Source organism: Mobula hypostoma, chromosome 8 (assembly GCF_963921235.1).
Source record: "Mobula hypostoma chromosome 8, sMobHyp1.1, whole genome shotgun sequence".
Lineage (NCBI taxonomy): Eukaryota > Metazoa > Chordata > Chondrichthyes > Myliobatiformes > Myliobatidae > Mobula > Mobula hypostoma.
In genome coordinates this window covers 15318674-15332422 of record NC_086104.1, presented here as the reverse complement: position 1 = coordinate 15332422, position 13749 = coordinate 15318674, and the positions used below count along the sequence as shown (strand labels likewise).

Below are 13749 nucleotides of genomic sequence, written 5' to 3'. Positions count from 1 at the left end.
ACTGCTGTAACTTGCCTCATACGCGGTTCCCCACGTCAGAGAGGCGTGGAGGGAAATCGTCCGCTAACCGGAGAAACTCCGGATGCGACGTACCTTTCCTATTTAATAGACATATATATACTCAACGTAACTCAGTTTTTATGTATTACATTGTACTGCTGCTGTAAAGTTAACAAATGTCACGACATATGCCAGTGATATTAAATATGGTTCTGATACTTTTTGTACAGACTAAGTTTATCCTTCAAAGCCTTAACCCAGACAGCAAGTTCTCTGCTAACCCAAAATGGACAAAGGTGTCATAATTCATTTCCTGAAAATGAAAGCAACATTCCATTCATATTTCTGCAGCTAAACTGGATTCCAGCAACTGAGCAACTTAGATAGGAAATAAAAACAACAAATTCTGGAAATATTTAAGAGATTAGGCCTGATTTTTGAAGCAGAGTTCAAAGTACATGTTGATGACTTTATAACAGAACTGGAACATAGAATATAACAGCACAGTGTGGACCCTTCAGTCCAAGATGTTGTGCCGAGGTTTTAACCTACTCTAATATCAATCTAACCCTCCTCTCCCACATAACTCTCCAGTTTTCTACCATCCATGTGCCTATCTCAGAATCCCTTAAATGTGTCCAATATATCTGCCTCTACCACCACTCCTGGCAGTGCTTTTCATGCACCTATCACTCTGTAAAAAAATAAAAATAAAATAATTTACCTCTGACCTCCCCCTTATACTTTCCTCTAATCACATTGTAAGTATATTTGCTGTTTTCAGTATGGGTGAGGAAAGAACAAAAAGGCTAACTTCTCATAGTGAGGAGATAATCGGTTTAAAAAAAAAAGGTATGCTGATTCAAGGCAAAAGGGTTTGAAAACAGTAGCAGTAATCCAGAAACTGTTGTGATGATGAACATGCACTCACTATTGCCCTACTTACTAGATCTATACTTACTCAATGGAGGTCATCAAGTAGCAGCTTAGCTTATGATGCTGATTCTAACCTGAACAAGACCTAACACAGCAGGTGGCAAGGTCCAAATAACTCAAGCCAAGTGCTTAAAACAGCCCGTTAATAATGCATATCCACATCCCCAGAGTTGAACTGACTGTTCAAACTGTCACAATTGAAGGTTTTAATGTATGACATTCACAAATTCTCAAGGACTTACAAAGCCTGTAAAAAATTAACCACACTATTAAATACAGAAGCACAAGAAGATCCTCAAGAGCAAATAATACATTTAGTGAATTAAATTAAGTCAAACTACACATTGCCTTAAACCAGCCTGTTTCCTTCACTACTGAACATTGCACTGTATTACAGACAAAAGTCCAACATTAATCCCTTACTCACTCTTCCTTCAGTTAGTCCTGACGAAGGGTCTCGGCCTGAAACGTCGACTGCACCTCTTCCTACAGATGCTGCCTGGCCTGCTGCATTCACCAGCAACTTTGATGTGTGTTGCTTGAATTTCCAGCATCTGCAGAATTCCTGTTGTTTCCAACATTAATCACTAGGAAACTGCAGGAAGCTGCTGCCCTAAGGTCCAGGGTCAAACTACAATCCCTAGCATCAGCGATGAGGAGGTACAGGACTACCCCATTTGCTTATACTTGAGCAGGAGTTCCAAGCTTTCTGGAAGTTATGAAGGCAAATTCAGATTGTTCGACATGTCGATGCCAGCACTTATCGAGAACATCATCATTCCAGACAAAAGGGGAAACAGTGGGTGAAATTTATTAACTCAACGTTGAATACAAATGATTGCAAAATGCCATGAGAAAAGATAAGCACAGTTTCTTGAGCTTGTGTTGAGCTTCAACAGAATCTAATACAGGGCATGAGTTGGCAGGGAATTAAAGCATCCAGCAACTTGAACCTTGTACCCATGTTTGCACAGTGAGCAGAGGAATGCTGTAACAGTCACCCCACCTACAAGCATTACCTGGGGTTAAATCGCAGGCATAGTTTGATGGTTAACACCTCAGGTCCAAAACCAGTGTCTTCAACTTAAATGAGGGCAACTGAATGGTATGGGGGTGGAGTTATTTAAAGTGGTCTGGGTAAAGTTAAAGAGATAGGTTAGTTGCCAAACAGTAATACATATTGAAATGGCCAGCTCATGATATTCAGCAGATATTCATCCCAGCTAGATTCCATGACAAAGAGGAATCATCTGCAGTTTCCAAAGGAGGTCAGGGAAAATGTTAAATCTAAAAGTGGGGCGGACAAAGTAGCAAGGTAAACTAAAGCTCTGGAAGTTTTTCGGGCACCAGCAGCGAAAGACAACGAAGATACAATAAAGTTAATTTTGAGATGAAACATGCATGTACAGAGCCTATTAAAAGTATTCACCACCACCCGCCCCCCCCCCGGAAGTTTTCACATTTGATATTTTAATTAATTTAGATCACTTTGTAGAGATCGGTTTTCACTTCGACACCAAAGAGTCTTTTCCTGCTGATCATGCCAAGAAAGCCGAAGTAAATCCACTGTAATTCAATGTTGTAAAACAATAAAACATGAAAACTTCCAAGGCGGTGAATTCTTTTTATAGGCACTATAATATCAAACCAAACAGTAAGTGGCAAATGGTTAAGCAATACACACAAAATACTGCCGGAAGCAGGTCGTTGGGTGACAGTCAGAGGGGGGAAAGCGAAGGTGAGCAGACTGGTAGTGCAGAGCACCCCTGTAGCCATTCCCCTGAATAATAAGTTTACTGTCCTGGATACTGTTGGCGGGGACGACCGACCAGGTGTGAGCCACGGTGGCAGGGCCTCTGGCACTGACTCTGACTCTGTGGTGCAGAAGGGTGGGACGGAGGAGAGCTGTCGTCATTGGAGACTCTATAGTCAGGGGAGCTGACAGGAGGTTTTGTGGACGTGAGAAGGACACCCGCATGGTTTGTTGCCTCCCGGGTGCCAGGGTCCGGGATGTCTCTGACCGGGTGCATGGCATCTTGGTATGAGAGGGAAAGCAACCAGAAGTTATGATACATGTTGGGACCAACGACATAGGCAGGAAGAGGGATGAGGTCCTGAAGTGTGAGTTTCGGGAACTAGGCAGAAGGCTGAAGAACAGGACCTCAAGGGTGGCGTTCTCAGGATTACTGCCAGTGCTACGTGACAGTGATGGTAAGAATTGGAGGAGATGGCAGTTGAATGCATGGCTGAGGAGTTGGTGCAGGGAGCAGGGTTTTAGATTTTTGGATCATTGGGATCATTGGGGAAGGTGGGACCTGCACAGGTTGGATGGGTTGCACCTGAGCTCAAGGGGGAGCAATATCCTTGCAGGTTAAGTTTACTAGCATTCTTCGGGAGGGTTTAAACTAATTTACAAGGGGGATGGGACCCGGAGCGATAGAGCAGTGAAAGAAGTGCATGGAGAAAAGCCAGGTCTAACATATAGAGAGGCTTTGAGGAAAGAGAAGCGGAATAAAGGGAGTAAAGATAGTAAGGTAGAAGGGCCAAAGTGCGTGTACTTCAATGCAAGAAGCATCAGGGACAAAGGTGATGAACTGAGAGCTTGGATACATACATGGAATTATGATGTAGTGGCCATTACAGAGACTTGGCTGGCACCAGGGCAGGAATGGATTCTCAATTTTCCTGGATTTCAGTTCTTTAAAAGGGATAGAGAGGGGGGAAAAGGGGAGGAGGGGTAGCGTTACTGGTCAGGGATACTATTACAGCTACAGAACGGGTGGGTAATATAGCAGGATCCTGTTTTGAGTCAGTATGGGTGGAAGTCAGGAACAGGAAGGGAGCAGTTACTCTATTGGGGGTATTCTATAGGCCCCCTGGTAGCAGCAGAGATACAGAGGAGCAGATTGGGAGGCAGATTTTGGAAAGGTGCAAAAATAAGAGTTGTTATCATGGGTGACTTTAACTTCCCTAATATTGATTGGCACCTGATTAGTTCCAAAGGTTTAGATGGGGCAGAGTTTGTTAAGTGTGTCCAGGACAGATTTCTGTCACAGTATGTGGACAGGCCGACCAGGGGGAATGCCATACTAGATCTGGTACTAGATAACGAACCGGGTCAGGTCACAGATCTCTCAATGGGTGAGCATCTGGGGGACAGTGACCACCGCTCCCTGGACTTTAGCATTATCATGGAAAAGGACAGAATCAGAAAGGAGAGGAAAATTTTTAATTGGCAAAGGGCAAATTATGAGGCTATAAGGCCAGAACTTGCGGGTGTGAATTGGAATGATGTTTTTGCAGGGAAATGTACTATGGACACGTGGTTGATGTTTAGAGATCTCTCGCAGGATGTTAGGGATAAATTTGTCCCGGTGAGGAAGATAAAGAATGGTAGGGTGAAGGAACCATGGGTGACAAGTGAGGTGGAAGAAGGCAGCATACATGAGGTTTAGGAAGCAAGGATCAGATGGGTCTATTGAGGAATATAGGGAAGCAAGAAAGGAGTTTAATAAGGGGCTGAGAAGAGCAAGAAGGGAGCATGAGAAGGCCTTGGCGAGTACGGTAAAGGAAAACCCCAAGGCATTCTTCAATTATGCGAAGAACAAAAGGATAACAGGAGTGAAGGTAGGACCGATTAGAGATAAAGGTGGGAACATGTGCCTGGAGGCTGTGGAAGTGAGCGAGGTCCTCAGTGAATACTTCTCTTCGGTATTCACCAATGAGAGGGAACTTGATGATGATGAGGTCAATATGAGTGAGGTTGATGTTCTGGAGCATGCTGATATTAAGGGAGAGGAGGTGTTGGAGTTGTTAAAATACATTAGGACAGATAAGTCCCCGGGACCTGACGGAATATTCCCCAGGCTGCTCCACGAGGTGAGGGAAGAAATTGCTGGACCTCTGGCTAGGATCTTTATGTCCTCGTTGTCCACGGGAATGGTACCGGAGGATCGGAGGGAGGCGAATGTTGTCCCCTTGTTCAAAAAAGGTAGTAGGGATAGTCCAGGTAATTATAGACCAGTGAGCCTTACGTCTGTGGTGGGAAAGTTGTTGGAAAAGATACTTAGAGATAGGATCTATGGGCACTTAGGGAATCATGGTCTGATCAGGGACAGTCAGCATGGCTTTGTGAAGGGCAGATCGTGTCTAACAAGCCTGATAAGAGATCTTTAAGGAGGTGACCAGGAATATAATTGAAGGTAGTGCGGTGGATGTGATCTACATGGATTTTAGTAAGGCATTTGACAAGGTTCCACACGGTAGGCTTATTCAGAAAGTCAGAAGGCATGGGATCCAGGGAAGTTTGGCCAAGTGGATTCAGAATTGGCTTGCCTGCAGAAGGCAGAGGATCGTGGTGGAGGGAGTACATTCAGATTGGAGGGTTGTGATTACTGGTGTCCCACAAGGATCTGTTCTGGGATCTCTACTTTTCGTGATTTTTATTAACGACCTGAATGTGGGAGTAGAAGGGTGGGTTGGCAAGTTTGCAGACGACACAAAGGTTGGTGGTGTTGTAGATAGTGTAGGGGAATGTCAAAGATTGCAGAGAGACATTGATAGGATGCAGAAGTGGACTGAGAAGTGGCAGTTGGAGTTCAACCCAGAGAAGTGTGAGGTGGTACACTTTGGAAGGACAAATTCCAAGGCAGAGTACAAAGTAAATGGCAGGATACTTGGTAGTGTGGAGGAGCAGAGGAATCTGGGGGTACATGTCCACAGATCCCTGAAAGTTGCCTCACAGGTAGATAGGGTAGTTAAGAAAGCTTATGGGGTGTTAGCTTTCATAAGTCGAGGGATAGAGTTTAAGAGTCGCGGGGTAATGATGCAGCTCTATAAAACTCTGGTTAGGCCACACTTGGAGTACTGTGTCCAGTTCTGGTCGCCTCAGTATAGGAAGGATGTGGAAGCATTGGAAAGGGTACAGAGGAGATTTACCAGGATGCTGCCTAGTTTAGAGAGTATGGATTATGATCAGAGATTAAGGAAGCTAGGGCTCTACTCTTTGGAGAGGAGGAGGATGAGAGGTGACATGATAGAGGTGTACAAGATATTAAGAGGAATAGATAGAGTGGATAGCCAGCGCCTCTTCCCCAGGACACCACTGCTCAATACAAGAGGACATGGCTTTAAGGTAAGGGGTGGGAAGTTCCAGGGGAATATCAGAGGAAAGTTTTTTACTCAGAGAGTGGTTGGTGCGTGGAATAAACTGCCTGAGTCAGTGGTGGAGGCAGATACACTCGTGAAGTTTAAGAGACTACTAGACAGGTATATGGAGGAATTTAAGGTGGGGGGCTATATGGGAGGCAGGGCTTGAGGGTCGGCACAACATTGTGGGCCAAAGGGCCTGTAATGTGCTGTACTATTCTATGTTCTATGAACTCTGCAGACCGGGCAGCTACTATGGAAAAGAGCACAGTTGACGTTTCAGGCCAAGACCCTTCAGCAGGACTGGAAAGGAAGAGCAAGAAGGTGGGGGGAAGGGAGGAAGTAGTACAAGGTAGTAGGTGATAGGTCAAACCTCTGACATTCCTGCCATACTTTCCTCTCAACACTTCAAAATTTTGCCCCCTTGTATTAGCTATTTCTGCCTGGGGGAAAAAACTCCACTCGATCTATGCCACTTATCATCTTGTACAACTCTTGTACAAATCACTTCTCATCCTCTTTCTCTCCGAAGAGAAAAGCCCTTAGCTCCTTCAACATATCCTCTTAGAACATGCTCGCTAATCCAGGTATCATCCTGGTAAATCTCCTCTGCAACATCTCTAACGCTTCCATTCTCTTCCTATAATGAGGCAACCAGAAATGAACACAATAATCCAAATGTGGTTTAAAATCTCAGATTTCCAGAGTACCAATGTAGTTCAAGGAGAGGGCTGATAGAATATATGGGTCTATAGAATAAAGAGGGATGTAGATCAGTTGAATGTATTCAGCTTCCCCCCAGGGATGGGGAATTAAGAACTAGCGGGAGTAGATTTAGGGAGGAGATTTATTAAGAACCCATGGTGCAATATTTTCACACAAAGGGCGGTACATATATGGAATGAGCTGCCAAAAGTGGTGGTGGAGGAGGCACTCACGCAAAATGCTGCAGGAACTCAGAAGGTCAGGCAGCAACAAGACTGAAGAAGAATCTTGGCCTACAACTTCGACTGTTTATTTCCCTCCACTAATAGAGTCTGACCTGTTAAGTTCCTCCAGCATTTTGTGTGAGTCGCTCAAGATGTCCAGCATTCACAGAATCCACTGTATCTTGTCGTTGAGACAGGGAAAATTTAACAATATTTAAGACACCTGGATTGGTACACAGATAGGAAAGGTTCAGAGGAGGGGTTCGCCAACATTTTTTTGTGTCCTGGACTAATACCATTAAGCAAGGGGTCTGTGGATCCCTGATTAGGAACCCCTGGTTTAGAGGAATATGGGCCATGTAGCGGGAAAATGGGACCGGCTGAGATGTGAATCTTGTTTGGCATGGACCAGTTTTGTTGAGGGGTATATTTCTATGCTGAATGACAAGCAGTTAAGTTGGCAGGTGGGGTTGAACTTTAGAAATAGGTAAGATTTGTCATAAATCTACAGGGTGTGGGTGAAATTGCATCAGAGTACTGCACACAGTTTTAGTCTCAGCAAGAACTTTTGAAACAAAATGAAGATTACTCCTCACAGAGTGGAAATAAGTGATAAGGGAACAAAAAATATTGCCCATGCTTCAAAAAGAGATTGGCAGAGCTGGGATCTGTGCAATTTTTTATATATATAAAGACAGTGCATGTTTTATAGGAGTAGATCAAGTTCAGGCATGTGGAAGGGACTGGCTCAGCTCAAAGAGGCAGAGGAGGCCCCATGACTGCCCCGGCAGAGGAGGGCCACCAACATTAATTTGAAAAACAATTCACATTCACAGATTTGAGCTCAGCTTCAAAAAGGTGCCAGTAAACCCAGCTACATTCTGAGCATCCATATGCATTATAATTTAGATGCAAAGCTTGGGGGAAAAAAACAGTTCGGCAACAAAACAATAAATACTGGTAGAACAAATGTGGATTGTTGAAATTGTCAACTATCAGATCATAAATCGTATTTACGATTCACTTTGTTTCTGAAAGAACTAATGCAATGACAAAATTACATGGCGATATGAGGGACTACAGATGCAAGGATCTAGCACAAAAAAACAAACTGCTGAAGGAGCTCAGTGATCAGGTTTGTGAGGGTGAGGACGGGGGAAGAGAGTAATTGATGATTCAGGTGGAGACAACATCTGGATTCTGTGGGAATATAATGAGAGGTGGGGGGAGAATGAGGCAGGAGTCAGCAGGTGATCAATGAATCAAGGAGAGGTGAAAGTGGGTGACAGACAATCACAGATAAAGTTTTAAAATAAAAGGATAGGTGGAGTCAAACTGGGGTAGGAGTGAAGGTGGAAACAGCTGCTGGAGGATAATAAAACAGAAATGCAAAGACTACCGGTGCTGGATTCTGATAAGGATGGAAGGTGAAAATGGAAATAATAGTTGGGGAGAGAGAAAAAGCCAAGTGCAACAAATTTTGGGGAGGGGATCTGGAGGGTGAAATATTGGGTGGGTGAGGTATTTTTGCCACTTTGCCAAGACGACAGGTATAGCTAGGGTTCATACACATGCCTTTGGCTACGCCACTGTTATGCACAAAGCAAAAGGACTCCAAAAAAAAAGTTGTTCCTCACACAATCAGGTTCAAAAACAGTTACTACCCCTTAATCATCAGGCTCTTGAACAAAAGGGGAAAGTTACACTGATCTATTGAGATGCTCCCACAACCAATGACCTTATTTTAACAATCCTTTATCTTGTTATTTCACGTTCCTGTTATTCATTGTTATTTATTTATATTTGCATTTGCACAGTTCTATGCTCTACTTGATCTTTCATTGATCCTGTTATAGTTACTATTCTATAGATTTGCTGAGTATGCCTGCAGGAAAAAGAATCTATGTGGTGACATACATGTTCTCTGTTAATAAAATTTACTTTAAACTTTGAATACGGGCCGGCTGGTGGTGCAACAACATCGGCGCCGGACCTGAGAGTGGAGGTTCCCGGGTTCAAAACTAGTCAGGTCTGCCCCCGAGTACACTTTCCAGCTGTGCCAGGTTGAGTGTCGAGAACACAACTCGACCTCGTAAAACAAAGGGAAAATACTGTGAAAATGTCTGTGTGAGGAGTGGTGCACCACACAGTCTCTCTCTCTCTCTCGCTCAGCGCCTTGTAAAAGCCTTGAAAAAGACATTATCATGGACGCACGTACCAACACGCAGACGCACAGACTCGCACGCACCAGGCACATGCCAAAAAAAAAACAACTTTGAATACATTCTGTCAGGTAGATGCAAGTGCTGGTGGAGGGGAGCTTGTTAGATCTTTGTTGCAGAAAGAAGTGGAGGATTTTAAGGTTCTTCTGATAGATGAGGAGGATTGTATAACAACAGGATATCCATAGTGAATATAATGTGGTGGGGTTGGGGAACTGGAAGTTAACAAAATGGTAAAGAGCAAACAATAAGTCTGAGATGTAGGTGAGAAGGAAAGGGGAGGCTGGAAAGAAAATACGTACTAGTGCAGTGGGGCATGAGCAAGGAGAAGGGTGAAACCAAGACTGTCCTGTTTGTACATTCTGAGCAAGAGGTAAAAGCAGGAAGTGTGGGGTTAGGGCAGCATCAGGTTAAAGTGTAGAGAAGGAAAATCTCCTGATGTAATGAGATCTGTGACAGCGAGGGAGGCAACAGCCTGATGTTTGTTGATGGGGTCATGGTCCAGGTGTGGATATGAAGAACCATAACATGGCCTCCGTAAGGCAAGAGTCAGACCAGCAGACTACAATGACACTACCTTTGTCAGTGAGTTCAATAACTTGGTTGGGATTGGTGCATACACAATAGTAAGATCCCAGCAAGTTTTGAAGTTGATCTTTCATCTACATTTTTATGTTTGCTGTATTGCAGACAAGCTTAAAATTGGAAATTAAAATTAAGTTACATTCCAAAATATTAGCTTGCAAATTGCAAGTCCAAGCATTTCTGAACAGCTGAGGGAAAAAAAATGTGCATGTTGGTTTGTAGGCCTCCTGTCATTCCCATTCCGATGTCTGGTGCAGTTTAATGTCATTACTTTAACAGCCCCACTAATCAACCCAGGAGCAACCATTCATATTGTTGCCCAACAAGGACCTGTCAGAGAGTGTGGGGAAGAAAGCAACTTCCAAGCTTTCCTCATCTGCACTAAACATTTTCATGAGATTTACAATATCTTCTTTCATTTCTGGTTAAGTCTTTTTTTTTAAATTCTGGTTAAGAATCAACCATTGCTCTTGGGAACTGCCAATATCAGCGATAAAAACACAAAAAAATATAGATAAAGCCAAGTTCTGATCGGCTTACCTTGAGTTTCTCTAGTTCTCCATCTATGTCAACATCCAGTGTAGGGTACATTGACATGTGCTGATTTGCCAAAACTTTAAACCTGAGGAAAATAAGAAACTTTATTTAGCATTAAAAATACTAAATAATACAATCCAATTAATTAATTAAACCGAAGCCTTTAGCTGTAGAATCCACAAAACAAATGGTTTTAACCCAGATTAACATGACCTGCAAATAATTAACATTTTGTGACTAGACAAAGAAAGCCCTCATTGCTGGACTGCATATATTTAATCCCTGAATTTTTTTTTATGGAATGGGAAAAGAGAGACTCTACAATTGTTCAGTGCAGATTTAGAGAACTCAGAAATTCTGGGCAACTTTTAAACTAAACATTTAAAGGAATAGAAAAAAAACGAGGAACTTTTAGGAAGACAAAATGGATACTCCATCTCATGGTTTTCCACTAAAGTCAATTAAAAATAAATCTGGTCGTCATATTGGTCAAAAGCACTTCTACATGATGAGGAAGCAAAGGTATTGCATTTTAAGAAACATTAAGAGGTAAAAGGTATTTGCATTTTTCCCCCAGAGCAGAAATGGCTAATAAGAGGGAGTTTAATTTTAAGGTTATTTAGAGGAAAGTATAGGGGGATACCAGAGGTAATTTTTTTTAAAAGCAGAAAGTGCTGAATGGTGGTACATGCTGGCAGGGGTGGTGGTACAGCCAGATACATTATAGATATTTAAGAGACTTTTACATTGGCACACAGCCCTCCATTTTTCTATCATCTTTGTAGGAGGGAAGATCTTAAAGTAGGTTAAAAAGTCAGCACAACATCCTGGGCTGAGGGCTACTACTGTACTGTACTATGTTCTCTATAAGTAAAGCTGTCATGTAACATAAACTTCATATTCACAGCAGTGTTGTGCAGTCAGGGCACATGGATAGAGCACTCAGGTTTATAGATGACTGGTGCAAGAGTAATTTTTCGATATATATGAATGACTGAGTTGACAATGACTTGGAGCTCAGCCTCCACAGGCATGGTCTGTATGCTGCAGCTAAATGACTGAATGACCCTGGTTCTGGTGGGGGAAGGTGTACCTGATTATCCTGCAATTAATACAAAACTTTTCTGTTTGGCTGGAAACTTTAGTAGTTTTTGAATTGAGCTTTCCTCTCAGAACTTGGTCCTACTGCTCAGAGTCTGAGCGTGTATGTATGATGCAGTTCTTGGGTTGAAGATTAGTTATTAAAAATAATGGTGAAATGCTCAACCAGTTATATATTGGGGCAGCATGGTTACGTAGCCACTAGCATAATGTTATTACAGTGCCAGCAACCCAGGTTCAATTCCAGCACTCTCTCTATGAAGTCTGTATGCTCTCCCCATTTCCTCCCACATTCCAAAGATGTCTAGGTTAGTTACGCAAATCAACAGTTGTCTCAATTTTCACCTTCTGATACCAGATATTAAGCTATTGTTACATCTGAACATTATGCTGCAATTAATAAACTAGAAGCTTTCAATACGCTTAGATTAACCATCAGTATTTAAACTCACTCCACCAGTTGGGCAAAAAGGACAAACTAAAGCACGAATACCTGAAATAAAAGATACGACTGTCAAGTTTAACAAATTTAAACAAATTTCTCCACTAAAGCTATCTTCCATATTAAATGGGAGTGAGGGTATGATTTATGGAGCAAAGTACCAGAGATAGTTTGCATTCAGAGTTCCCCAAAGATGTAAACTGAAGCCGTAGTTACTCAGTGCGATCTGGCAGGAAACCAAGATCCTCAGTCAGAAAATAACAATAGGCATAGAAATACAAAACCGTTACAAAACCTGTGTAACTCCTTTGTGAACTGTCATTAAATGATGATGTTTACAGTTTTATCACAGGGCTCTGTTGAGGTCACCAGATAAAGATCGATAAAAACAACCCATGAGTGCTGAGCCCAATGCTGTACAGTCTGCTCAGTTGTAACTGCATAGCCAAACACCTGAGCACTCACATCGGCAAGCTTGCCGATGACACAACAGTGGTGAGGCTCATCGCCAACAATGTGAACAGAAAGGAAGTGGAAGAGCTCATGGCTTGCTGCTAGGCAAATAACCTCTTCCTTAATGTCAACAAGACAAAGGAGATGGTTATTGATGGCAGGAGAACTCGCTCCGCTCACAACTCCCCTCCTTACATCAGAGACACAGCAGTGGAAACTACAAGCTGTTTCAAACTCCTGAAAGTCCACATTACACACAACCTCTCATGGTCCCAGAACACAGCATACACAGTCAAGAAAGCTCACCAATATCTTCACATTCTGAGGTTGAAGAGAGCTGGACTTGGCACACCCATACTTCTGTCATTCTACAAGCTGCATCACTGCTCGGTACAGAAACCGCACTGCGACAGACAGGGTGGCTCTACAACGGGCAGTCAAAACTGTCCAGTGCATCATTGGCATCCGCCATTCTGTCATCAATGACTTGAATACAGGAAGGTGCAAGGAAAAGACCAGTAACATCATGAAAGATCCCACATACCCTGTTCATGCACTGTTTGTCCCCCTCCATCAGGAAGAAGGCTACACAACATTCTCGTCAGGTCCACCAAACTCAAGAACAATTACAAACCCCATTTCCAGAAAAGTTGGGATATTTTCCAAAATGCAATAAAAACAAAAATTTGTGATATGTTAATTCACGTGACCCTTTATTTAACTGACAAAAGTACAAAGAAAAGATTTTCAATAGTTTTACTGATCAACTTAATTGTATTTTGTAAACATACACAAATTTAGAATTTGATGGCTACAACACACTCAACAAAAGTTGGGACAGAGGCATGTTTACCATTATGTTACATCACCTTTCCTTTCAATAACACTTTTTATGGAGACATATTATGATCACCTGCACCTAACAAGTGACTATAGTGGCAGAGCAGGTTCTGACACTCCTTTCAATGCTCTGCTGGTAGTCAAAGACATTTTAACCATTTTTAATTATATCCATGAGTGATATTTTCAAAACAGAGTCAAGGCTCATTATCAACACATGACAGATTCTGCAGATGATGGATATTTTGAACAACACGCACATACAATGCTGGAGGAAGTTAGCAGATCAGGCATCATCAGCCAGAGGGTGGTGAATCTGTGGAATTTGTTGCCACTGGTGGCAGTGGAGGTCAAGTCATTGGGTGTATTTAAGGCAGAGATTGATAGGTATCTGAATAGCCAGGGCATCAAAGGTGAGAAGGCGGGGGAGTGGGTCTAAATGGGAGAATGGATCAGCTCATGATAACATGGCGGAGCAGACTTGATGGGTCGAATGGCCGACTTCTGCTCCTTTGTCTTATGGTCTTATCATGTATGCTGGGAAACAAACAGTCAA

General features: G+C 42.7%; 1 protein-coding gene across 2 annotated transcripts in view; it reads right to left on the bottom strand.

The window, feature by feature from the left end:
- The window catches only part of adss2 (adenylosuccinate synthase 2), a 129772-nt gene that overhangs the window by 25798 nt on the left and 90225 nt on the right, over nucleotides 1-13749 (bottom strand). For both annotated transcript variants that reach the window (XM_063055498.1, XM_063055497.1), the window contains exon 7: nucleotides 10361-10442. In XM_063055498.1, coding sequence (XP_062911568.1) covers nucleotides 10361-10442 — 82 coding nt within the window. The remainder of the gene's footprint in view (nucleotides 1-10360; nucleotides 10443-13749) is intronic.